Source organism: Oryctolagus cuniculus, chromosome 1, assembly GCF_051225735.1.
Source record: "Oryctolagus cuniculus isolate XC-2025 breed Fujian yellow rabbit chromosome 1, ASM5122573v1, whole genome shotgun sequence".
NCBI classification, from domain to species: domain Eukaryota; kingdom Metazoa; phylum Chordata; class Mammalia; order Lagomorpha; family Leporidae; genus Oryctolagus; species Oryctolagus cuniculus.
The window spans coordinates 80,089,137-80,114,836 of NC_142867.1; the positions used below are offsets into that span (position 1 = coordinate 80,089,137).

At 34.9% G+C, this 25,700-nt stretch overlaps 1 protein-coding gene across 4 annotated transcripts in view; it reads right to left on the reverse strand.

The window, feature by feature from the left end:
* Positions 1-25,700, reverse strand: part of GRM5 (glutamate metabotropic receptor 5) — a 557,227-nt gene that overhangs the window by 517,957 nt on the left and 13,570 nt on the right. For all 4 annotated transcript variants that reach the window (XR_007909731.3, XM_051820841.3, XM_051820823.3 and 1 more), the window contains exon 2: positions 22,910-23,767. Coding sequence is in view for 3 of the 4 variants with exons in the window: in XM_051820841.3 (XP_051676801.2) it covers positions 22,910-23,570 (661 nt within the window). In the remaining variant the exon portion in view is untranslated. The remainder of the gene's footprint in view (positions 1-22,909; positions 23,768-25,700) is intronic.

A 25,700-nucleotide genomic window follows, 5' to 3' on the forward strand; every position in this document is an offset into this window, starting at 1 on the left:
CCATTATTCCATACTACATAGACATACTGCATGACTTAAATGTCATGTTAGACACATTCCCTTTCATTTCAAATATTTCTTAAATTTTATAGAGGGAGGATCATTTCTGAGTCCAGGAAAATAGAAAAATTCCTGCTATAAACAGGGAGATGAATCAGGGGCTTTTCTTTAACCAAAGGACTTAATAAAAGTGGGTACACAGCCTGCAAGAAGTGGCATGGCTATTGGAGGATCTCCTTATTACAACTCTCTTCACACACAGACCTCTGTTTTATGGCATGAAATCACATTAACAATTATTAATTTTTTACTTTTCAAGCTGCTGAATATATATTATCTAATTTAGCCTACATAATAACCATGTGAAATAGGCTTTTCTGGTCCTATATTACAGCTGAGTAGTAAAGTTTTGATATCATACCAGATGTTAAGTGGTAGAATTAAAATTTAAATTCAGGTTTTTGGACTTCCAATCCCATGCTCATAGCAACAAAAAGCCATTTTAAGCAAAGATTCAACATTAATAATAGATTCTATCTTTTCACCATGATAGAGGTCACAGAGAATGCTCATTTGTAGAAAATATTTTTAAGCTGTCTCCTCACCTTTCAATAAATGACCAATTAATGGAGGCCCATACTGAAAATGAAGACCAGAGCAAAATTAATGATGGACTACTCGAATTACAAAATATAGTGGAGATTTATTGTCAGAAAATTGTAACTGTAATACAGTTGGCTAGAAGAGTAAAAGTAAGCCAATATATGACTGTAGTTGTCTGGCTTCCATTAGACTAGGTGGTAATCTTAAACAGCCCAATGTAATTTGTTTCATATGATGTAGACACAGAATGGTAGGCAGCATCAATTCTAGGTCTCAGTCCCCATCTATTCAGTTTTTTGATAGATTCCTCATCTATTACTTCTGGGAGCTCATTCATTATTTAAAATTCTATGCTAAAATAATGAATTAAATACACATTTATGCAGGAACTACTATGTGTCAAGCACCATTCTAAAGATCTTCAAAATTATGATCTGACTTAAATTAACAAATATATCTACCATGTAGTCATAATGAATCCCACTTGGCAGACATTTCTGTGGTGCTAGAACTAGTACTCAAATTAAGACTCCTTCCTTCCCAGTGCCTTGCGGGAGTCTCCATGAGGGATGGACAATATATTAGGCCACAATCACCTCATTTCATCTAAGGTCCATGACATAGTTATCTTTATAAACCTCATTAGTCTATAATAAATAAATTTGTTATGAGAACAAGCTGATACTCAGTAGTTTGAAGCAACTGAGAAAAGTTAATATTTAAATGTCTGTACTATATTAAGGAATTAAATAAAAGAGATTCACTGCATATTAGAATCTTGAAATAAATAAAAACTCCCTAAACTTCTGCATGAGTCACCACTTCCCCAATATCAGAAACCGAAACACCATATACAAGAACGAAGAGGGGAAAGAGAAATATCACCATTAGCAAGTTAACTCATCACCTGGCCTGGCCTTTTAAAAACAGACTGTGGCCAAGGTTCCTGCTGTCAGTTCACTGGACTGGCAATGTATTGGCTAACTGCTTCCCTAATCCTATCTTTCTGCTTCCTTGCTTCTTAAGGAAGCTTCCACAAGCTGGGGCTAGAGATATCAAAACTACTGGGAGATCTGGTGCTATGAAATACTGTGGTATCTTAGATTTTAACTCAAGGAGGTGATTAACTACAAAACTCCCTACCAGTGAGTCTGAGCAGTTTTCATGTGCAGGTAATCTGTACTAAGAGGCTGCAGTTCAAATACCTGTACACCACGGAATAAAATGGAGACAGGGTTGCCAAAATGGGAAGTATTATGTGGAGATGGCACGCAAAAAGCTAAGGAATGCCAGCTTTAGAAATGGAAATAATAGAACTTGAAATCTAGGTTCACATAATTTGGAAATGTCTAATAAGTTATTAGAACCTCAGTTTCTTTACTTATGATGGAGGTTACATCTTATACCATGTAGCTCAACCTTCAAGTCATTAAACCATTCAAAAATATTTTTTATAAATTGTATGAAGCAAGCTACCTAATAGCACCTGGGATAGAATATTTGAGATATATAGTAAGCAAATTCCCCATCCTCATGGATTTGGGGGAGTGGTAGACAATGCACAGAATGAATAAAAAACATATGAGGATATGTTGTGATAATGACAGCTGTTCTTTGAAACATAATACACAGTTATATATGAGATAATGTCTTGAAAGTAGGGGGTGGTATACACTGGATGTGGCCTGGCATAAATGAGAAGGTATTCAGGAGACAACATGAAAGAGGTTAATAAAGATAAGGCTGTGTGTTTCCTTTATTAATGATGATTTATTTATTTATTTATTTATTTGAAAGGCAGAGTTACAGAAAGAGAGAGAGAGAGACAGAAGGAGAGAAACCTCCATCAACTAGTTCACTCTCCAAATGCCCCCAACATCCAGGGCTAATCCAAGCTGAAGCCAAGAGAAAGTAATTCCATCCAAGTCTTCCACAGAGGTGGTAAGAATCGAACTGCTTGAGCCAATATCCACTGTCCCCACTCCAGGTGCATTAGCAGGGGGCTGGTTTTGAAGTGCAAAGTATCCAGGATTTAAACCTGGCAGTCTGATATGGATTGTGTGTGTACCTACCTGTGGCTTAATCTGCTGAACCACAATATTTGCCCCACCTGTACGCTTCTTAAAGGAATATGCCACAGAGTATTTTTTACCAAGCATATCATATGAGACCTGGTTTGTAGCAGCTCTTCAATTTGTATTTTATAAATATGTGCCTGCCCACCAACATGTGCTCGTTTCGTGATTCTTCCTATACCTGTGACAGCTGCTTTGTAAAAAATTCAATGTATACTGCACAAGCTAAACATGATTTCAAATATTTTGAAATAATAGACTCTACTCCATATTCACTATTCACTAACTACTTAAACATGAGTGTGATCCACACAAAATAGGAGCTATGCAAAATTTAAATCAAAACAAAAATAAGACAGAGTCACTGTGGGCAGAGAAGTAAAATGTGCTCAAATAGAATTTCACTATAAGACCATGTAATATAAGGTCCCCCAATGTGGTAAGTGTCGCTCCTCCTCTTCGTGGAGGAACGACACAAGACCCTGCGCTGTTCTTTCATCTGCTCGGCCCTCCCCGGGTTTGCTGCTGGTTCTTCCCGGGTTGGCTACTATCCCTTCCACCTCCGTGGAAGGGCAGTTCCCCCTGGCCACATTCCCCACTTCCGCAGGGGAGCGGCACACCGCCGGCCGGCTCTCTGGGGGCTGCACAGGTGTTCCCCTTAGATGTTCCCCCTAGATGTTCCTGGTGCATGCCGTCTCTCTCCTCCTTTATAGTCCTCCTCCGCCAATCCTAACTCGGCTGCCCACACGCCGAGTACGCTGCTCTCCAATCAGGAGCAAGTCCTACAGTTTATTGGTTGAACTGGAGGCAGCTGGGTAGAAGCTGTTTTCTCCTCTCCCAGCGCCATATTGTAGGAGAGCAGATGCATAGAATAAGTCTTAATTCCAGTAACTTAGTCTAGTCCGAGCTGCTCCCCACAGAGGAGAGCAGATGCATAGAATAAGTCTTAATTCCAGTAACTTAGTCTAGTCCGAGCTGCTCCCCACAGTAAGAAATGTCTACACTAAGTCAAGAAGAGTTCACTATGGCAGGGATAAAGGAGGGTTGAAGAAGGAGGTGGATTTTGAACTGGGTCTTGAAAGATTTAAAAATGAAAACGTTGGAGCATATGTCTTGCAGGAACTATGCTTAAATTGAAGTTCCCAGAAACTGAATCCAGTAATTCTCAAATATTAGCTTGCATTGAAAACCTTAAATAAAATTCTCAAACTTAATTCAGTAGTTCTCAAACAGTATCTGCATTAGAATGCTTAAAACATACACTGATGGTACCAACTCCAGAATTTCTGATCCACAATGTCTGGAGTGGGGCAAAAAAGTTGCTTGCAGGAGAAATTGAAAACTAAGTGCAGCAATAATGAAGTTTGAAAAGTCTTAGCTCATTAGGCCTTGTTTTCTCTTCTAGATCATTTGGCAGAGAATGTGAAGTAGCATGAATATTTGGTGCTCTGAAGAGGGAAGCTCAACATGTTTCCCTAACTTCCAGGGAGAAATTTCAGTTCTCTTCAAGCAATAATGCTTGACTGGAGTTGTACTGGTAGCTAAAAATGAATTGTGAGCTCAGAAGATGTAATATGCACCAACTTACAGGCGCAAGTTGCTATGGAAGTCAACAAGAGACAATGTGAAAAATAAAAGGCCAACTGGTGATGACTTCAATGAGGATGAAAGTAATGCGTCAGAGTTTAATGCAGACATTAAAAAAAAGTTAATAAGATTATGGGACCTGGTGTTATGGGTTAAGCTACACCTATGATGCAAGCATCCAATTTGGGTGCCCGTTAGAGACCTGGCTGCTCCAAGAGTTTTGTTTTGAAAGCAATTTATACAAGTTCATCCATGTGGAGAGAAACATGAAATGTTTTGATTCTTTAGAAAGCCAGTAGTTAGATAAGTATTTTTATATCTACTGAAATTTTTATGCCAGCGATTACTTATTTAATACGTTTCCACTTTGCTTTTATAAATAAGAGCCTTAAAAATGTATAAGATATTTTTACTTTGTTTTTTAAATTGTTGCTGTTAATTTAGCTAACAATTTTAAATGAGTATCATCAGATAAAATGTTTATTAATGTGCTTTTTGGAATTGTAAAAAATAGAATCTAAGGACTTCCAAAATGATAACTTCGAAAAATATATTATAATGGGTTTTATAAAGCCATGGCTAATCATCTTCATAAAGAGTATAAATAACATGAGAAAATATGCCTTTTACAAAAAAATACTGTTAAAAAAAAGAAATACAAACAATAGTAATTCCAAAATTTGCTATACAGCTACTTTTAAAGGCTGTTTATAGGAAAAAAAAAAACTAAAAATACTAAAATATTAAAAGTTATTTATCCATTATAATACTGATTTTTAAGATTTATTTTCATTTTTGAAATGCTTTATGGTATCTATAAATTACCTTTGTATTAGAAAATCATAAATATGTTTTAAAATACATAATTTGTACCTTCCTTATTTGCATTTCCCATATATAGATTAAGTTGTTTTCAGATACCAGGTTACTAGAAGAATAATTCAAAGGTTCAAATGGATTTTCCAAGAAGTTACACTTGAAAGAACGAGTAGTTCCAAAAACTAACTAAATTAATATTGATAGTATTTTAAGCATACACTGTGCACTGCATATCTTAAGTGTTTACATATAAACATATATATATCAAATATTTATTTTATTTATTTGAATGGCAGAATGATGGAGAGAGAGAGAGAAAGACAAAGAGAGAGAGAGGGAGTGAGGGAGAGATCCTCCAACCATTTGGATAATTCCCCAGATGGCCACAATAGCCAGGGCTGTGTCATGCTGAAGCCAGGAGCCAAGAACTCCATCTGGGTTTCTCATATGGGGTGTAGTGACATAAACACTTGGGCCACCCTCTACTACTTTCCTAGGCATATTAGCAGGGAGCTGGATTGGAAGTAGGGCAGCTAGTTCCTAACCCAGTACTCATGAGATCTGGCATTATAGGCAGCAGTAATTTAACCCACTTTGCCACAATGCCAGCCATGCATACATACATACAAATGTATATCACCTATGTATACATATATAATTTATATTTACATATATATTATATATAATACAATTTAATTTACACAGGAATTATTAGATATTCCTACTATTATCTATAAAACAAATAATAATAGTATTACTACATAGTGTTCACATGAGAATTAAATGAATTAATATATGTACAGTATTCAGAAAGAGCTTGGCCAACTGGTAAATGCTATGTTGTTGCTTATACAGCAGCAGCAGCAGCGACAACAAAAACATAGACTTCATCAATCATCTTAGAACAATGAAGTTGAGATTTGTAGTTAAGTAAATTAATCAAATTTTAATATATTTATTCAGAGTCCATGCCCTTAAACCCTGTTATAAAAACAATAAATGAAAATAAGCTAAAAATATTTAATTTATATTAAACATATTGTTGTAAGAAGTAGTGCCCTTAAAATAAAAATTATCTGAATATTAAACATTTTTTTCAATGATCCACCAGGATCCATGCTACATACAATCACTACCACTCCTCAACTCTGCAACCTTACACAAATTGCCTAAATTTTCCAATAATTTTCCAGTAAGTTTTTCTTTTCTAAAAATGAGGAGATTGGAAAAACAATACAAAATACCAGCAGCTAATATGTTTGAACCCTTACTGTTTGCCAGGTATTGTACTAAACTGATTTTTACATGAGCTAAAAACACTGATAATCATTTCTTTTCTGAAGTGTGGTAATTGAGGCTTAGACAATAAGTTAAAAAAAAAAAAAAAAAAAAAAAAAAAAAAAAAAAAAAAAGATGAAACTGGGAGTTGAAACCAGGTCCATCTGAATCCAATGTCTAAACACTTTTTTGACTACTATTCAGTGCTACTGATAAAAGAACTCTCAAATCACTTGCAGATATGATACTTCATCAATATTTATAAATTACTGATAGGACATAAAATTATGTGGGAAAGAAGTGGAGCTTCTGCATCATAATTTGTGATCTAATAACAGACTGAAGGTAAAAGCAAAGATACATAATAAGTTTTGAGGCTAGGGAAAGTATTTCTTGCCTAAAAAATCTAGATTACTGTTCTCTAAAGTCACAAAATAATGCTGTCTCCTTCAAGGAAGGTGTATTCTGAATAAGTGAAACCAATTTAGCACAATCATTAATTCTACTCATTATTCAAAAGAACAAAACAAAACTGAGCTTAAGACTTAGAAGACTTAGGAAGAGAAAGTGTGTTGAGAATTTTAAGAAAGAGATGGAAACCAAGAAATGTTTTAGATTATGAGTAACTGCCCAAATCATGTCTGCCAAATGACATCTCATGGTTTTTATTGTATTGGAGATATAATTAGTGAAGTCTTTGATTAGCACCTAATTTTCACATTACTTTGCTCAGTATTTTGTAAGAAAAGTTAAAAACCTCATCTAACAATATAAATCTTGGCACACAGTGAATATTTACATAATATTCTGTTAACTAATAAATCAAGTAGCTTTAGCTCTACAAAGTGCATTAACTTATCATTCAACTGACCATCATACCAAAACATTAGTACAGAGAGTGCAGGTGCAGCCATCTGTCATCTTGCAAATGAAAATCTGTATGCAAAAAGACCACTCCAAAATAGGAAATAAAATATGGTTCTCAAAGTAATTTCAAGATTAATAGTCTCTTTCCTGACCTCAAAAACCAATATTTTTGACTTTATAAAAAATGAGTATGGTAGTCAAGTTCAATCCTTTCAGTGTGTTTCTTGTCTTTCTCTTGAATGGTTAACATTTTTTGTTGTCTGTGATAAGAAATTGCATAGAATTTACAAAATTCCACTCATGTCCACTTTAGTACTTCATGTATAAAATGTTATGTTTATAGGAGCTATTCTTCCTTCCTAGTAATGGTACAACAGTTGTAGTCTCTTCAACCTCTTGAAATCTAAGTGCATCATAATTTGTGATCTAATAACAGACTGAAGGTAAAAGCAAAGATACATAATAAGTTTTGAGGCTAGGGAAAGTATTTCTTGCCTAAAAAATCTGGATTACTATTCTCTAAAGTCACAAAATAATGCTGTCTCCTTCAAGGAAGGTATATTCTGAATAAGTGAAACCAATTTAGCACAATCATTAATTCTACTCATTATTCAAAAGAACAAAACAAAACTGAGCTTAAGACTTAGAAGACTTAGGAAGAGAAAGTGTGTTGAGAATTTTAAGAAAGAGATGGAAACCAAGAAATGTTTTAGATTATGAGTAACTGCCTAAATGACGTTACATTTGTGCTAGAAAAATGTAGTACAGTTGAAATGGGTTAAAAGTATTTAAATTTTCCTAGAGTTTCACATAGATAATTCATATAATTATAAGAGGTCAAAAGACTCACAAAATGAAATTTATCTCAATTTTGATAAGCCAGAATGTATATTAGTAGTAGTAGTAGTAGTAGTAGTAGCAGCAGCAGCAGCAGCAGTAGTAGTAGTATTTGAGAGGCAGAAAGAGAATGAGAGTGAGCTCCCACCCACTGGTTCACTCCCCATCCCCACAATGGCTAGGGTTGATCCTGGTGCTAAAATCCAGGAGCTGGGAGCCAGAAACTCATTCAAAGTCTACCAAGTGGGTAGCAGGAAACCAGTCATTTGAGCTATCACCTGCTGCCTCCCAGCATCTATTAGGAAGAAGCTGGAATCAAGACACAAATATCAAGCCCAGGAACTCCAATGTAGGACACAAGCAACTTAATTGGCATGCTAAAAAGTCTATCCCCCAGAGTGTCTTTATTACTTGTGTTTATGAATTTTATAGTTTACTACTCAAAGTTGACTTCAATATGCCAGTGAGTAGAATTTAAATTTTACTGTTTTACAGTAGAACAATTAAAAACATCTAACAAAGCCTTTCTGAAATGGAACAGTACTTATCTGCATACTGCATCAGGGACATACAGCAAGTATAAACAAAATGGAATCACTAGGCAATCTAGGATGTTTTACTTGGTTCCTTTCAATCCTAGAGTGTAAGTCACTAGGATGTGTGGAATAGGATGTAGGGAATAATTTTTAGTAAACAAAATACAACACATTGATGTTTTAATTGATGTTTTAACTTCAACCAAAGATAAAAATCACTATTCTGTTTTTTGTTGTGGTATAATATCTTATTTCATTTATATTATTTAGTGAAGACTGGTAAGTAGAGATTCTTTTCTTTAAGAAAAATTTAAACTTCCCTAAGCTTCCAAATTATATTAACAAAACCATCTCTCCTTTTGTCTAGTTACACTATTCACTCATCCCTTGTTGTGTAGGTATCTCTCTGAACTGCTGCTTACATGTAATCATATTTCTCCTATGAGGGTAAAATTCATTTAATGTGAAGCCATGGCTCATTATAATCCTGAGAAAAGTCAAGTGCTGGCAAGTGCTTCTACTCAGTTCTTTCACAGCGTCTACCATAGAATCAAATGCATAGTATTCATATATATCCAATTAATATTTATAAATTAAGTCAATTATTTTAGTATCACATGGATCTTTAGTTCTATTTATGTGCTTTTATTTACTATAAATCTGCATTGAAATATGTTACTTTTTCATCAAAAAGCATAATATATTTCCTGTGAATTTTTTTCCAATTCATTTAAATTATCCCACCAGTTTTTAATTATTTTCAATACTTCAATAATTTGGTAAATGACAGTATCACTAAGCTCCAAAATACTTTTCTTGATTTTTATTAGATATAAGAGGATTTACTTTTTTCAATTGTATAGAAATAGTTATATAATTAATATTGTCAGCTTAATTTTCAGCATATGTTTTTAAATAAAACCTAGAGTTCTAATATGAAAAAATGGAAATTAATGGTTTCTTAAAATTTTTAGGTCCTTGGAACCAACCTAAATGCCCATCAACAGTAGACTGGATAAAGAAATTATGGGATATGTACTCTTTAGAATACTATACCGCAGTAAGAAACAACGAAATCCAGTCATTTGCAACAAAATGGAGGAATCTGGAACACATCATGCTGAGTGAAATAAGCCAGTCCCAAAGGGACAAATACCATATGTTCTCCCTGATCGGTGACAACTGACTGAACACCAAAAAGGAAACCTCCTGAAGTGAATGGACACTATGGGAAACGGTGACTTGATCAGCATAGCCCTGACTGTTAATGAACAACTTAATACATTATCCCTCTTAGTAGTTTTTTTATCTGTTCTACTTAGTATGACTGGTTTAATTCTGTAATTAATACACAGTTATTCTTAAGTGTTAAAAATTAACTGAAATGTGATCCCTGTTAAACATAAGAGTGGGAATAAGAGAGGGAAGAGATGTATAATTTGGGACATGCTCAAGCTGACTTGCCCCAAATGGTAGAGTTAAAAACATACCAGGGGATTCCAATTCAATCCCATCAGGGTGGCATGTACCAATGCCATCTCACTATTCCAAGTGATCAATTTCAGTTCACAATTGATCATAATGAAAGGACTAAGAGTCAAAGGGAGCACATAAACAAGTCTAGTACCTGCTAACACTAACCGATGGAATAAATAAAGGGGAGAGTGATCCAACATGGGAAGTGAGATACTCAGCAGACTCATAGAATAGCAGATGTCCTAAATAGCACTCTGGCCTCAGAATCAGCCCTAAAGGCATTCCGATCTGGCTGAAAAGCCCATGAGAGTATTTCAGGCATGGAAAGCCAAGACACTCTGGCAAAAGATCTCTGCGAGTGAGATCCCAGTGGAAAGAACAGGTCTTCAAAGAAGGAGGTACCTTTCTCTGAAGGGAGGAGAGAACCTCCGCTTTGACTATGACCTTGTCTAAACAAGATAAGAATCGGAGAACTCAGAGGGCTTCCATAGCCTTGGAAACTCATGACTGGAGCATAGGGAGATTACTGATGCCATAGACAGGAGTGTCAATTGGTAAAGTCAACAACAGGAGTCACTGTGCACTTACTCCTCATGTAGGATCTCTGTCCTTAATGTGCTGTGTATTGAGATTTAATGCTATAACGAGTACTCAAACAATATATTTCACTTTGTGTTTCTATGGGGGTGCAAACTGTTGAAATCTTTACTTAATGTATACTAAACTGATCCTCTGTAAAAAAAAAAAAAAAAAAAAAAAAGAAATTATCAACTCTCAACTTGACTCTCACTGGGATTAAACATGACAATAGGTCTGATCTGATTTCATCATCATTTAAAAAAAATCATCTATTATTTTTCACTTTATGTTTCTGTGTGGGAGCAAACTGTTGAAATCCTTACTTAATGCATACTAAGCTGATCTTCTGTATATTAAGATAATCGAAAATGAATCTTGATGTGAATGGAAGGGGAGAGGGAGTGGGAAAGGGGAGGGTAGTGGGTGGGAGGGACGGTATTTGGGGGAAGCCATTGTAATCCATAAATCGTACTTTGGAAATTTATATTCATTAAATAAAAGTTAAAAAAAATTAAAAAAAAATTTAGGTCCTCTCAATGAAAAATTAGAACCAATTATGCTCAGATGATAGAGAGAAGGGCAATAATTTAGGGATTGAAAACAATTAAATTACTTTTGATTATGATAATATAGTTTTAGCTTTTTCAATGTCTAGATATATTTCCTATCCTTTCACAAATTACTTCAATAAAAGCACATTAATTATCATGTTCACCTGTGATTTAAATTTTAATTTCATATTCCATGAAATTGTAGTTAAACTAACATGTTGCTTACCTAATTTTTATATTTTTCCCAGAGCCTTTAAAGGATAAAAAGCTACATTATGGAATTATAATAATACATTTCTTTACAAAAAAGCAAATGGCTCTCCACCTCCAACAGGGAGTCAAAGCTTGGAATCTTAACTGAAATTTGGTGAAAGTAAGATATATAACAGCTGAAATACTTACATAACCTAAAGATATGAAGAAGGTTTTGTGAAGAAACAGATAGAAATAGCTCTTTTGTTAGTCCTTGAAGAAAGTAATGCAAACCTATCCTTTTTACTCTTTATATTTTATCTACTTTTTACTGCAGTTTGGATGGTCTGATTTTCAGATTATCTTAATAATATGCTAATCATAACAATAAAATTTGTATCTTATATTACTTCACAGATTACAGAGAATTTTCAGTATTTCCAAAAGCACAGTAAACACTTGAGTTGTTATTGTCATCGTTACTATTTGAGCTACAACAATCTGCAAGAGGAGCATCAATTTGGTAACTATTCAATATATGAATGTAACTATTCAATAGAATTATCTGTTATATTTCCTCTGCTCCACATTATTTCCTTTTGGCTTTATATTCAGGATAAGGGAATGCCTCTATGTGCTACAATTTAGATTATATTAACAAACCTTCCAGTCATAAAATTCCATGAGTATGTCAGATTTGAAATTTATGAAAAAGTTTTATATCTGTTGCTTAAAGATTATTTTATCACAAAAGTTGCTCATGCCTCTCAAAAAAGTGAAAATATAATTCAGTAATGCTTTAAATATAAGATCAACTTTCTTTTTTCATCCTCTATAGTTCTATCTCCACATCATTATATGTATATACACACAGCAAAGACAACCATATTAACAGTCCGATTCTAGGATTTTCTAGAGTTGGCTCGTGTCACTACAACACAAGGCCTTTCAAAATATATTAACATTTGGAGGATGGGGTATGGGGTTCAGACATAACTGTGTCAAAGCACTAACCATCCCATGTTTTATTGCATAATTGCAAGCTCACTTCCAAAACCAAAATTGGTAAGAAGATAAAACTTACTACATGCATTGTTCACTTTCATGATCAACTCCCTACTTCATTTGGTAGTCAACTTTAAGTAGGTAGAACCAAACTGAAATGTCATTTATGGATTGCTTTTTGTTCATGGCTAAGATAAAGCAAGAAAAGTTCTTAGTAGATAAATTTAGAAGGTACTCATTGAACACTTGGTATGAGCCAAGCTTGATGCTAAGTGCTTCATATTTAGTTTGCACAAAATCTTACTGAGCAGCTATTATTATCTCAACATGATATTGAGAAAAATAAAGTTACTTGACCAAAATCCCTCAAATAACAAGAATATTAATGAGGATCTGCTTGGGTACTTGCTACTTTTTAGAAAGGATTGATTCCAAAAGGCCAAGGAACTTTAATTCTAGAGTTGTCTTTGCAACACACTTTATGAATTTAAGGTCATGGCTCCAGTGTAGCTTATCCATTTCATAGAACTACTTTTATTTCTAAAAATGTTCTCTCATATCTTATCTTACTTTGTTTTATAAATTGTACTTTACCTAAACTTCACATTCTCAGAAGACATTCAAGAAAAAAGGTTCCTAAACATTTGGTTGAATTGCTAAGTCTTTCTGAAATATTTATAAGTTTTCTAAAATTAGATTGCATATGTCATACCCATTATGAATTCCAAAGAATTGTCTTTCATACATAAGGCTACATCATTTAACAGTATGTCTCCTTGCTCTTAAAAATGCATACCATATTGTTTTCTCCTATTGGCATCAGAAGGGTAGTATGCAGAGTCTACAGTGGAGATGGGACTAGAAAAAACAAGGCACAAACTGCGCTTATCATCAGACCCCAAAAAGTTTTCAGTGAGGTCAGCTTGTTGCCTTATGCCTCCTCCTTAATTTATTTCCTTTTAACTGTAATTATTCCACTGCATGCAAACAGGAAAGATGTGACTTTCATAGTTAGATTTAAAAAAAAATTATCAAAAATATTTTCTCAGTGGGAAACAAACTGTGTTTTTATTTCTTAGGGAAGGAAGAACCATGCTTGAAGCCACAATTACTCTAGTGCAAAGGGAGGAAGTTTAGATTTGTTTCAAAATAGTTGGTCTTGGGTCCAATTCCTTGTTCTTCCACTAACTAGCTGCACTATTGTACACAAATCACTTTCTCTTTCCATATCAATTCTCTAACATGTAAAATGATTATCTTATTTGACTGTGGTGTGGAATAAAAAACTAACAAATATTTAAAATATATAGTATAGTGCATGTAATGTTTTAACTCATAATGTAATAGAACACATATAAAATTTAAAATTTAATTGTCAGTATTGGGATTTGTCAAAAAAAAAAAAGAATGTTCCAGCTCCTCTCCTTCTTCAAATTAAGGTTTAAGTTCATTTTCTACAATCCTACCACCAAATAGTTGCTTCTTATGGACTTCTGGAAAAGGAGTGACAGAGAACTGATTCACTACCACCTAATAGAAGTAACAGTTTTGTTGAACCAAAAAATACAGATTCTTAATGCAGACATCAGTTTTTACTCTGGTATGTCACCTATTGGCTCTCTTTGCAATGCTCTTGGCCATACACAGTAAGCCTAGACCTATTCTCTCGGATTTTTACAAATACCTAAATTTATGAAATTTCTCAAATAGGCAATTAGGATTCTACCATGTCTTCACTTCTCCCTACTAAAATTATGCTCTGAGGAAATGTTATTTTTTGTTTGTTTGTTACAAGTTTAATATATTTTGGTCACTCTCCTTTGAACAAGCCATGTTTAATTGCATTTATTTATTTATTTATTTAACTTTTATTTAATAAATATAAATTTTGAAAGTACAACTTTGGGATTATAGTGGCTTTTCCACCCATAACCTCCCTCCCACCCATAACCATCCCATCTCCCACTCCCTCTCCCATCCCATTCTTAATCAAGATTCATTTTCAATTATCTTTATATACAGAAGATCAACTTGGTATATACTAAGATTTCAACAGTTTGCACCCACACAGATACACAAAGTATAAAGTACTGTTTGAGTAGTAGTTTTACCGTTAATTTATATAATGTCTAAAATTTAATACAGCCCCTGTGTAGTCTGCAGTTACTTAAGCACAGCAAGTCCTAAAAGATGATTATTGGAAGGGAAAACAACCTTTTTGGCCCCTTTTCATATGATGTCGTTCCCCCTCTTCGCGGAGGAACGACACAGGACCCTGCGCTGTTCTTCTGTCTGCTCGGCCCTCCCCGGGTTTGCTGCTGGTCCTTCCCGGGTTGGCTGCTGGTCCTTCCACCTCCGTGGAAGGGCGGTTCCCCCTGCCACATTCCCCACTTCCGCGGGGGAGCGGCACACCGCCGGCCGGCTCTCTCGGGGGCTGCACAGGTGTTCCCCTTAGATGTTCCCCTTAGATGTTCCTGGTGCATGCCGTCTCTCTCCTCCTTTATAGTCCTCCTCTGCCAATCCCAACTCCGCTGCCCACACACCGAGTACGCTGCTCTCCTCCAATCAGGAGCAAGTCCTACAGTTTATTGGCTGAACTGAAGGCAGCTGTGTAGAAGCTGTTTTCTCCTCTCCCAGCGCCATATTGTGGGAGAGCAGATGCATAGAATAAGTCTTAATTCCAGTAACTCAGTCTAGTCCGAGTTGCTCCCAGTTGCTCCCCACAATATGACAAATGACGGAAGAAGCGAACATAACCTCCTCAGAATTACAGAGTAAAATTCTCTAGTTTTGATGTCAGTTATCCTCATTTTAGCAAAACAAATTCTTTTAATTTCAACCTTTCAAACTCCATTATCATTAATGTAAAATTTTCATATATTACATATCCATTCTCAAATTAATGGGAGGTTGATGTAATTAATCCTAACCATACTTAGTAAATAGCCTAATATTAAAAGTCATTTTTCAAAAGTTCTAGTATGGGGCCAGTGTTGTTGCATAGTGAGTTAACTCACTGTCTGCAATACCAGCATCCAAAATGGGGTGCTGGTTCATGTCCCAGCTGTTCCATGTCTGACCAGCTCTCTGCAAATGTACCTGGGAAAGTAGCAGAAGATGGCCCAAGTGCTTGAGCCCCTACACCCATGTGGGAGACCTGGATGAAGCTTCTTGCCCTGGAGTCAGCTTGGCTCAGCTTTGATCATTGCAGCCATTTGGGGAGTGAATCAGCATATGGATCACTCTTGTGGGGTGGGGGATATGCATGTGTGTCTTTGTCTCTCTCTCTTTTCTCCTTCTAAGTTTGCCTTTCAAATAAATAAATAAACCTAAGAAAAAACTTTAGGTACTAAAAAAGAGATGAATAAAAATGAGGAGATAGAGAAGGAAGAGAGAGAAGGAAGGAAGGAGGGAGGAGGAGAGGGACAATTTCTCACATAGTCCCTCTATGGTTTGTGGATCTCTATCTTATTTTCATTATGTGCCTCCTTTGCATTTGTTAAATAGAGCTTACTGTGTGGTGTGGAATATGTTTTTCCTCCTGTGTTTTGCATGTTACAAGCTTTACATTGGAGCATAAATACATCGCAACATGACCTCCTATTTTCTGATTTTCCTCACTCAGAAGCAATCTGTTTCTCATGGTTGAATACTATAAACCTAGAAGCCAACAAAGTCATGACTTGAAACTGAGTCACAAGATCAGCTATTTAGTAAAGAGTGTAACTGAACTTTCCAAATATTCAAACTCTAAAGCCTGGGCAATAATATAATCTCCTTGAGATCTGTAATAAAGGAGACTAAGGGAAAGCATACATGGGTGTAATTCTCACTCATAAAATAGGTAAACACCAAATACCTGGCAGACAACCACACTCAGAGATGATCTTCATTTTCAAGGTAGATTCTGATTAGTTGGAGCTATAAACTATTCACAAGATGTATCACCCAAAGCATTACCTAGGTGTTGGGAAAGCTTTGCCATGACAGCCTCTGAAATCAGAGGCCATCTAACTTAGTTATCCTGGGCATGCAATATTTGGGATAAACAGAGGGAAATCTGGTATTTTCAGTAGTAGTTGGATAGCAATGGTGCCTGGGAATGTTATCTCAGGCATGAATCTCTTATAGGTGAGTCAGAATCCATGTCGGAAACTGTCTAATGAAAAAGAAACCTGAAAATAGGGAAGAAAATCAGCTAGATAAGTCACTAGATCCCATTTTTCCCATGAGAGAGACTATAAGAGCTCTTTTAGAGGCTGTTTCTCAGATTCCATGTACAATTTTATCTCGGAGGGCAGAAAACAGGCAGGGTACCTTCCCTCTGAACATTCACCCCACAGTTACCTGTGCTTCTCTCATCACTAACAATATTTCTGATAGTGATATATGAATACAGTTTGCTTCTTTTCTATTAGAATTTCCACATTTTCCTGACTATAACCTAATTAGTGAGAAACCTCCCTAAAAGTCTCTGCATCTTCTGATTTTATATAATATGATGCCAATGAAAACCAATAAAATTTCATAATCAATCCATAAGTTTAGAAATATTGGGACTTTAATGTTTCCAGAATTTTATAGAGCAAGTAGAAACCTGAACTTCTGAAAATTCTCAATATGATCCAACCAAAAAGCACTTCCTCTATTTTACAGATCAACATCAGAGGGGCATGCTATTTCTTAAGGCTGGTCTTCATGCAAACTACTTATCTTTTGGTCTCTGCTACTTTTTCAGATGGTCATGACAACTTTCAGCATATTCCTTAGAAAGATTCGTGCCACTGAGATAAATGGGAAAGGAATAAAACAGTGCAACAGAGGGACAATAAGCACAGTGGCAAAAAGAAATTGAGTAATAATCCCCAACAATGGTGTAGAAACCAACTCTGGACAGGAATTAGTAGTTCCAACATTGTAACTAATTACATGACAATATTTCCAAATTACTTGACATTTCTATCTCTTTGTTTTGAACTCTATAATGAAGACATTAGATTTAGTACTCAAGACCCTTTCAATGTCAACATTCTACACAATTAATGGTAGTTTGTGTGTATGAATTATCACCACAATCATCCCAAAATTCATCTCAACTTTCAAGTATTCAACTCCTGGAGAAACAAAATGAAACCACTTAAAAACTACTCGGTTGGTTCTGTAGTGACATTTATTAACTTTCCAAACTAAATTGTTGTCTTAACACGATCACAATTAGTAGAAAAGATGAAATGTGAAAAAAGTATTTCCACTTCTTAGAAGTTTCACTAAGCAAATAGACTATGAATCACCTGTAAGTCTTTAAACAAAAACTTGACAGTTACCACATTTTTAATAAGTAATTTATGGAAATCAACATTATAACCTAAAACTGTCATAGTATTAGCATCTATGTGGTTTTCATATCACTTGTTGAATTCTTTATTTTGTGGAGGGTTAACCTTGAGATTTCAAAGTAAACTGAAAACATATCATAGTAAAAATTAAAATAAGAAAAAAGGAGGTATAAAATATCATTATGCTCCTAAAAACTGTATATATGAAATACAAGAAATTTGTTCCCTTTATAAAAGTTTTAAAAGTATAAGTGAATAAATAAATAAATAAAATAATTTATGTTTTCAGAGATGTTATCTTACCAATAAAACTTATTGGCACACCTTTCCTTTGAAGTGTTTCTGATGTGCTTCTTGCTAGATCAAATTAGTATCTCTATGTCATTAGAAAGAAATAAGAAAATGAAGCACCAGTGGAAAGAGAAAAGGGAGGGGAGTGTGAACAGCATTTCACAATTAATCAAAGGAGGAATTTTCGCACCTCATTTTTATAAAGTAGCAAAATTGTGAAAAATATATCTGCTACTAATTCATATGCTATATATTCATAAATAGTAAGGTACATAGTTTTCTAATACAAATTTATCCATTCAGTAAATTGTTTTTGAGCACCTGTTACATACTAGCTACTGTGATAGCCCTTGGGATATACAACAGAATTTCAACTAGGGTCTGCAAAAATTGGGAAGTGGGAAAATATGTGGCTGTCTACATAAAACCCAGTGCAGTAATTAGTTTTCTCAATGAAACTGAGCTAGATCAAGGGCAAGAATGGAATAATGGAATATATGCAAGTGTTCAACTATTTAAAGCATGTAGGCTTTCCAGGAACTATCAAATCTCTAGCCACAGGATTTTGGGTGCAGTATTTAAATATTCCTTCTTGCCCACAGCATTTATTCTGTTTTATTTCACATTTACATCTAATGAATATTAATACATGTTAACAAATTTAATCTTTTGATTGTGAATTTTAAACATGGCATTAGTATCCCATTCAGGAGGAGGGGAGTTAGAGTCTAAAGTCAGTGGGATGAATATGCTTACACTGGACTCTATCCTGAAGGCAATTTTTTATTGCTCAGAATAATGGTCAGCTGGATAATGTTTATGTTTCCAGCTGCTCTAATTTATAGAATTGCAATTAGCTGTAGGTCAGGCAGGCAATTGTGTTGATCTTCACTGAGTGCTCTCATGTGGTTGAGGTCAATGGTACTAAATGACTGTATCTGGAATATCTGGGTGCTTTCCTCCTTCTCATGGTGATGATCACATTTCAACTTGGACTAGGGAGGAAGCCCTCTCTTTCACCAAGTTCTTTTGGCCAAAGCAATTGTTAGGCTAGTGATGCATGAGAGTAGAAAGGAACTATCAAGATTCAAAGCAAAGGATGTGGATACAAGGGAGCATCAATGGAAGTCATCAATGCAATCTGGCACACCCCTAAATAGGAAAACGCATCCATCCTGTGCTATAAATGGGCACGTGTACCACAGTTTGCAAAAGCACGGAGAAAGAGGATGTCTTGAAGTTCCTTAAAGCACACAGAGTGCTAACTGGTGTGAAGTTTTTCTTCTGAGTCACCACATGTTCTTCTGCTCTATATAGTTGAAGCTCTAGTTTGGTCTAAAGTTAAAAAAAAAAAAATGCTTTCTTTTATCCTCTTCTTTTGGTTTATACTGTGAATCTCTATGCTTAGACATTCTTGGCACAGTGTCTGTGCAATACAACAAGTTGAAGAAGGCTACAGAATCCATAATTCACAGGAAATAAATGTAAGAGATTAAAATTAAATCTGAAACCTAGGTCTCCTTGTGCTCTCCTCTGGAATTCTGTGATAGCACACATTTTCTTGAGGGAACATCTTGCGATGGCTGCTAAGAGGACTATGTGACACAATTCTGTCAGATTTAAGTATAAATAAATGGACAATTGGATGGATAAAAGCTTTTTGAAAATAGGACCACACCTTTTCAGAGACCTTCCTGGCTCATACGAAAGCATCTGGAAATTTCCATCATTAAGAAAGAGTGAAGAATCACTATGCTACCAAATTTGTATATATGAAATGCATGAAGTTTGTATACCTTAAATAAAATCTTTCTAATAAAAAAATTAAAAAGTAAGAGAAACATCAACTGAGCAAAGGTAGATAATCGTAAGGATGGCAAACTAAATTATAAGGAACTGCAACTAATAAATTCAGGGCTAGAGAGAATTACCCCAACCCAGCCAAAGAAAGAGAATAAAGAACCAACATTATCATTACATAAAAGATCCAACTGGGCCATTCTTCAGGGCTGAACATAGAAAACGAGACATCACCTTGGAAAGCTTCCACAGTACACAGCAGAGCTATATCTTTTTTTATTTAAGCACCTTTCTGATCCTAGAGGGGAGTTTGCTTGTGAAAACTCCAACCATGTCACAACTGTCCCAATAAAGTGTAAGAAAACATCACAAAAATCCATTGTCTACATATTTCTATGGGATTGAATAAAGATAAATACCTCTTCATTTAACCACATAAAACAACAAGCCAAGGTGCATTTTTTTCAACCTCAGAATGATCAAAGTACTTGACTTGGCATCATCCAAGTCCCTTCGGAATAATTTGGCAATAAAATCCATTGTCTTACTTACTTTTCTCCTAGATAGAATATTATCTTATGATTGCTATATTGCAGTAGATAATTTCTGCATATGCTATATAATTTCAAATTCATGTGCATAAAAGTTACACTTAAAAAGTAAACATTTCAAATTATACCCTCTTTTCTAACTACTTTGAATTTCTCCCAGGAGAAAAATCTTCCCAATTTTGTTCTTCTCTGAGAGGAATTTTTTGCATACTCAATCAAATAGCTTACATAAAAATCTACTTTCATATGAATATAATTCTACATATATAGAACTACATCTGTTTTTCACTTAAAATAATCTTAGAGATCTTTATTATTTTATTTACTATAAAGGTTCTCTTTCATTTTAATAACTACCTAATCATAAATTGAATAACTGTATGATAATTTATTGTATTAGAATACCATATTACTATTGGGGTACATTTTTATGAAAATAACATTCTAAGTTTGTAAAAGTCAACAGTCAAGACTCTGAGTTTTTCTTGAAGCACAATCTTGCATTTGCATCTCTATATAATGACCTACCTCTATTCTTATGAGGATAGAAGAAAGTCCCTGATTAAACTTAAAATTTATTTGAGGCAAATCAAAGCACACTGTGATACTTGACCTTTTCAAACATATGTTTTAGTTTCTCACCTCCTCAAATTTCCTTATGCCCACCACAGCACATCATTCCTTTTCACTTTGTACCAATTGTCAGTATTGTTTCAGTTAAAATCCAACTGTCAAGTTCCATTTCCTTTTCTAGGATTTCCACCATGACACCCATAACCACAGAGCAAGTAATTTTTTTCTTCCATCAATATACTTTAGAGACATATTTGTAACTTCCTGTCATCTTGAATTATGCTTCTATAAATATCTGTGCATGCCTCATCTCCTTTGTGAAATTCCAAATCCGTTAAGGGTTGTGACCAGACAGGGCTGGTCTCCACAGAGCCATCAGAGGACCTCGTATATATATTTGTCTTATCAATACATTTTACATGAGTATCTCCTCATGTTAAGATTCCATTGAATTCTTTTAAATTATAATAATACATTTAACTAAAAGTCTGTGGCTATGAGCTTTATTTCTGGCTCTAAAATTAGTACATATTATTAGGTACATACTGGATGAGTTATTTAAAGTCTTAAAGATTTTGCATGTTAAAATTGGTATAATATTTCTGGATTATCTATATCACTGGCTTGTTGACAGACTCAAATAAAATAGTTATTTCATAAGGAAAATCTCAGCATTGGAGTATATTCAAGGGAAAAAAATTGAAAGTTCTCCTAGTCCAAATACCTGTCTATTGATCAAATATTATATATATCAATATGTCTTTGAGTAAACTATCAGCTTAAACATGAAAATTTCCAGAAATAGAACAGTATCAATCCAAATAGAAGCTCACAATATTAATGTGCAGCTCAAATATTATTAATGACTCGAAACACAGTGTAATTTATAAAATGATGCTATTTGATAATCAAAATTTTACCATATCTGATTGATGATTCACTCCAAATCTCTGAAGAGGACTCATCCTGAACATTTCATTAATTTACCAATAATTTAACCCCTCATATTATAGGACTTGGTTGTCTGAATCATAATGATATATTATTACTTTTCAGAACTTTTTCTAATCTTCACAAAAATTTAGTTTTTCGTAAAATGTTTTTCATCTACAGTATTCTTTAGTGATTAATATATAGCATATTATTATCCCAGAGCATAATATTACAAGTGAGTCTCATCACTGGCGTCATGCTAATTCTGTAAATCAAACAGAGCCAATCCTAACCAACCTGTCAAGAACTGGTAAATAATGCACTAAAAAGCATTTTGAAACACCATAAACAACAAAGGACTAATTATTATAAAATGTCAGACTTTTTTCCTTCTTCTCTATTCATTGAGCATAGAGAACCAATAAATTATAAAGGAAATTTATGTTGAATTACTAAAAAATGCTCATGAATATGTTCTACACAATGATAAAATGGGTTCATTCTATTACCATTTCACACTTTGTTAAAAATTCTACTGAAAACTAGCTATAGGACTAAACTATTTTTTAATCCTCTGTTAAAATATACCTGGAGTAGTGCGGGCTGTCTTACATCCTTTATGTATTTATGTGTACTTCTCTTTATCAGAAATGGTAGACAGTAGGAGCAGTCATAAAATGTTAAAAATTCAAAGTGTCCAATGACAATCCAGAAAATATAAAAGCCTCCGGTAACAAATAACAACAGGTATCACTATAGCACAAGTAGAAATAATATAAAACATAATGTTTAGAATTCCATTTCAACAAATAATGCTCAAAAAACCCTTCATATTAGTTTGAATCCATGCCTCTCTATGTATCTACTATGTCTCCCTTCTTAGAGTACTGGCATATTGCAGATGACTCAAAATATCCAAAGTAGTCTGATATAGTATAACCTTCCACAACCTGAAAATGTTAAGTAGAAATCAATCGAGAGCATAATAAGATACCTTCAAAGGATATAAAGGAAACCCACCTTCTGTGTGCACAGCTGACACATATGTCCAGTTGTATCTCTTCACTATGTCCACCATGGCCCGTGCCTGTTGAGCATCAGAAGGCACAACCCTCATGAAGTACTTGAATAGAGTCTTGTCACTCAGATCCATGCTGGTTGCTGAGTAAGCAATCTGAGGTATGTTGAAAAGCTGGAGCAAGTTCTGGACCTGAATGGCCACAGAACTGGAGCCAGGGCCAATGACCCCTACTATAGGCTTCTTGGAGCGGAAAGAGGAGGAAGAGCCATCTACACACCGTACCAAGCCCTCTTCCTCTTCTGAAGAAATGAGGGAATCTCTTATGAATTCAATGCTCTGCTCTAGGGCCACAGCTGAATGCCAGCAGGAATCTCTTATTTCACAACCCAGTGTGATATTGGGCAAGAGTGTTGGGTCTGAGTTGATCCTTTCCAGGGTGTGCAGCATGGCTTCCACTCTCTGAATGCCATACTGTTCACGAACTGCTCCACACTTCCTCTCATGAACTTTGTCCACAGTAGGTTGGTGGTGGACAGAAAAGAGAGCTCCAATAATGATGTCACCTGGCATGTGAGCCACCACCCTCCTCTCGCTGGACTGCGCACTCCCACGGACATCTTCTTTCAAAAGCAGGACTGACAGGATCAACAGAAGGACCATTTTAGGAAAAGAGTTCAAGCTAATGAAGACAGCATGGTGGGGAAAAATTAGGAGAGTTCTGGCAGAATCAAACAGTGTCCTATCTTAAATTTCAAACGAAGAAATCAGGCAGCAATTCAGATGTGTTCTCTAAAGGACCAACATGTCCCCAGGTGCCATTTAATTAAATGCATACATGAGATCATGATCTTCAAAACCTGAAAAAAGGAAAAAAAAAAAAAACAGAATGAGTCTTTACAAATGTAACTAATTAGTTTAAGGGATGCTCTGATGGCCAACACTAGTGGAGAAAAAGAGAATTTCAATGATGAAGATAACAAAGGAAAAAATCTAAAAAATCTTCCTGACTTTCCTTTGTGTGTCTCCTTAATGATGTGATGAAACACCTAATACAGTCTCCTGATTCTGGCTTGCCTGGATTAGTATTTTTCATTTGTTCTATATGAAGCATGCAAAACCATATCATATTTAGCAGTCAGGGATGTGAAAGCAGCCTAAAAGCAAAAATATACCATGTACTTAAAGCTCTTGTAAGTATACCCCCAAAACACTAAACACTGATCATCTCTGAGTGATGAGTCTGGGCAATTGTCTCTCATTATGCATTCTGTTTCTTTCCAAATTTATTAATATATTAATCATGTGGTTACAAAAATAAAGTTGCATAATTAAAAAGATACCTATTCTCAAATCCAATGTAAAGCAAGTTTAATATCTTGCCAGTAATAAATACATATTGTATCTAATTATTATATATAAGGTATAACAAAGGCAAATGAGGAGGGCTAGGTTAAATTAATTGCAAGGGAGAAGGAAGGTTGGAATATTACTAAGTAAAATATCCTCCAAATAGTTATCAAGGAGTACTAAAATGAGCATGAATATTTGGAGAATATAATACTCCAGTTCAAATCCCAGTTCTGCTATTAAGAAATATTAGTAAATTATTTAGTCTCACAGTACTGGCTTTCCTCATCTGAAAAATGGCAACAATACTCGTGTTGTGTTAGGCTGTCCTTGTGGGAATCAACATATCAACCATGCAAAGGCTTTTTAAATTAAACAGTTATATTTATTCAAGGTATTTTACTTTTTTGTTAATAAATGTCCAAGAGCATTCTCTGTCTAGGTGCTGAGGAAAGAAAATTCTCTGGCAATGCACTTGATCCTCCAGAGAGTCTTCAAAGTAATTACAGAGTCATGTAATAAAACTCACAGTAATCAGTCCATTAGCCCTTATCCAGGAAAACGTTCTACAATGTTAAGGCTCAAAGGCCTGGAAGGATGAATGTTTTGGAACTATCCTTCTTAAATAGAAACTTACTACAGTGGTAAATACAGTATATATTCCCATTTAAATTCTTGGAAGAGGAAATTTATTCAGTTTCCTACAGGAAAATGTAGCATGATTTATAAAAGAAGACTGACAAATTGTGATTTTAATTAGATAAAAGGACTGTGTGAGAGACTTATTTTGTATGTTATCATCTCTGTCAGCCAAGAAATTCAAATTGTTTCAAAGTGACTAATTTCCTCAACACTACCTCTCAAATAGAGGTGATGTTTCTTCAGCAGTTTATGCAATTATCAGCATGCTGTATATTTCAGCAAAGCTAAAAGAAAACATTTTCGAATGTTTTCACCACAAAGAAATAATAAATACTTGAGAAGACAAATATGACTGCCCTGATTTAAACATAGCACAATGTGTACAAGTATTATAAAATCACATGATATTCCATGTATATATATATATATATGTACAGATTTGGTGTGTGCATTAAAATTTCTTTGTTAATTTAATTTTTATATATTACTTGAAAGGCACACATACACACACAAACACTGAAGGGGAGGGGTGGGAGAGAGAATCAATCTTCTTTTCACTGGTTTACTCATAAAAATATGCAATAGCCAGGGCTGTGCAAAGCCAAATAAAGAAGTCAGGAGCTCAATTGGATCTCCCACCCCAGTTGCTAAGACCCACGTATTTGAGCCTTTGTCTACTGCTTCGTAGGGTGCTAGAAGTTGAATTGGAAGTGGAGCTGAAATTGAAACCCAGGCACTCTTTTATGAGCTGTTGGAGTACCGAGCAGCATTTTAACTGTTGTGCCAATTACTTGTCCCTCA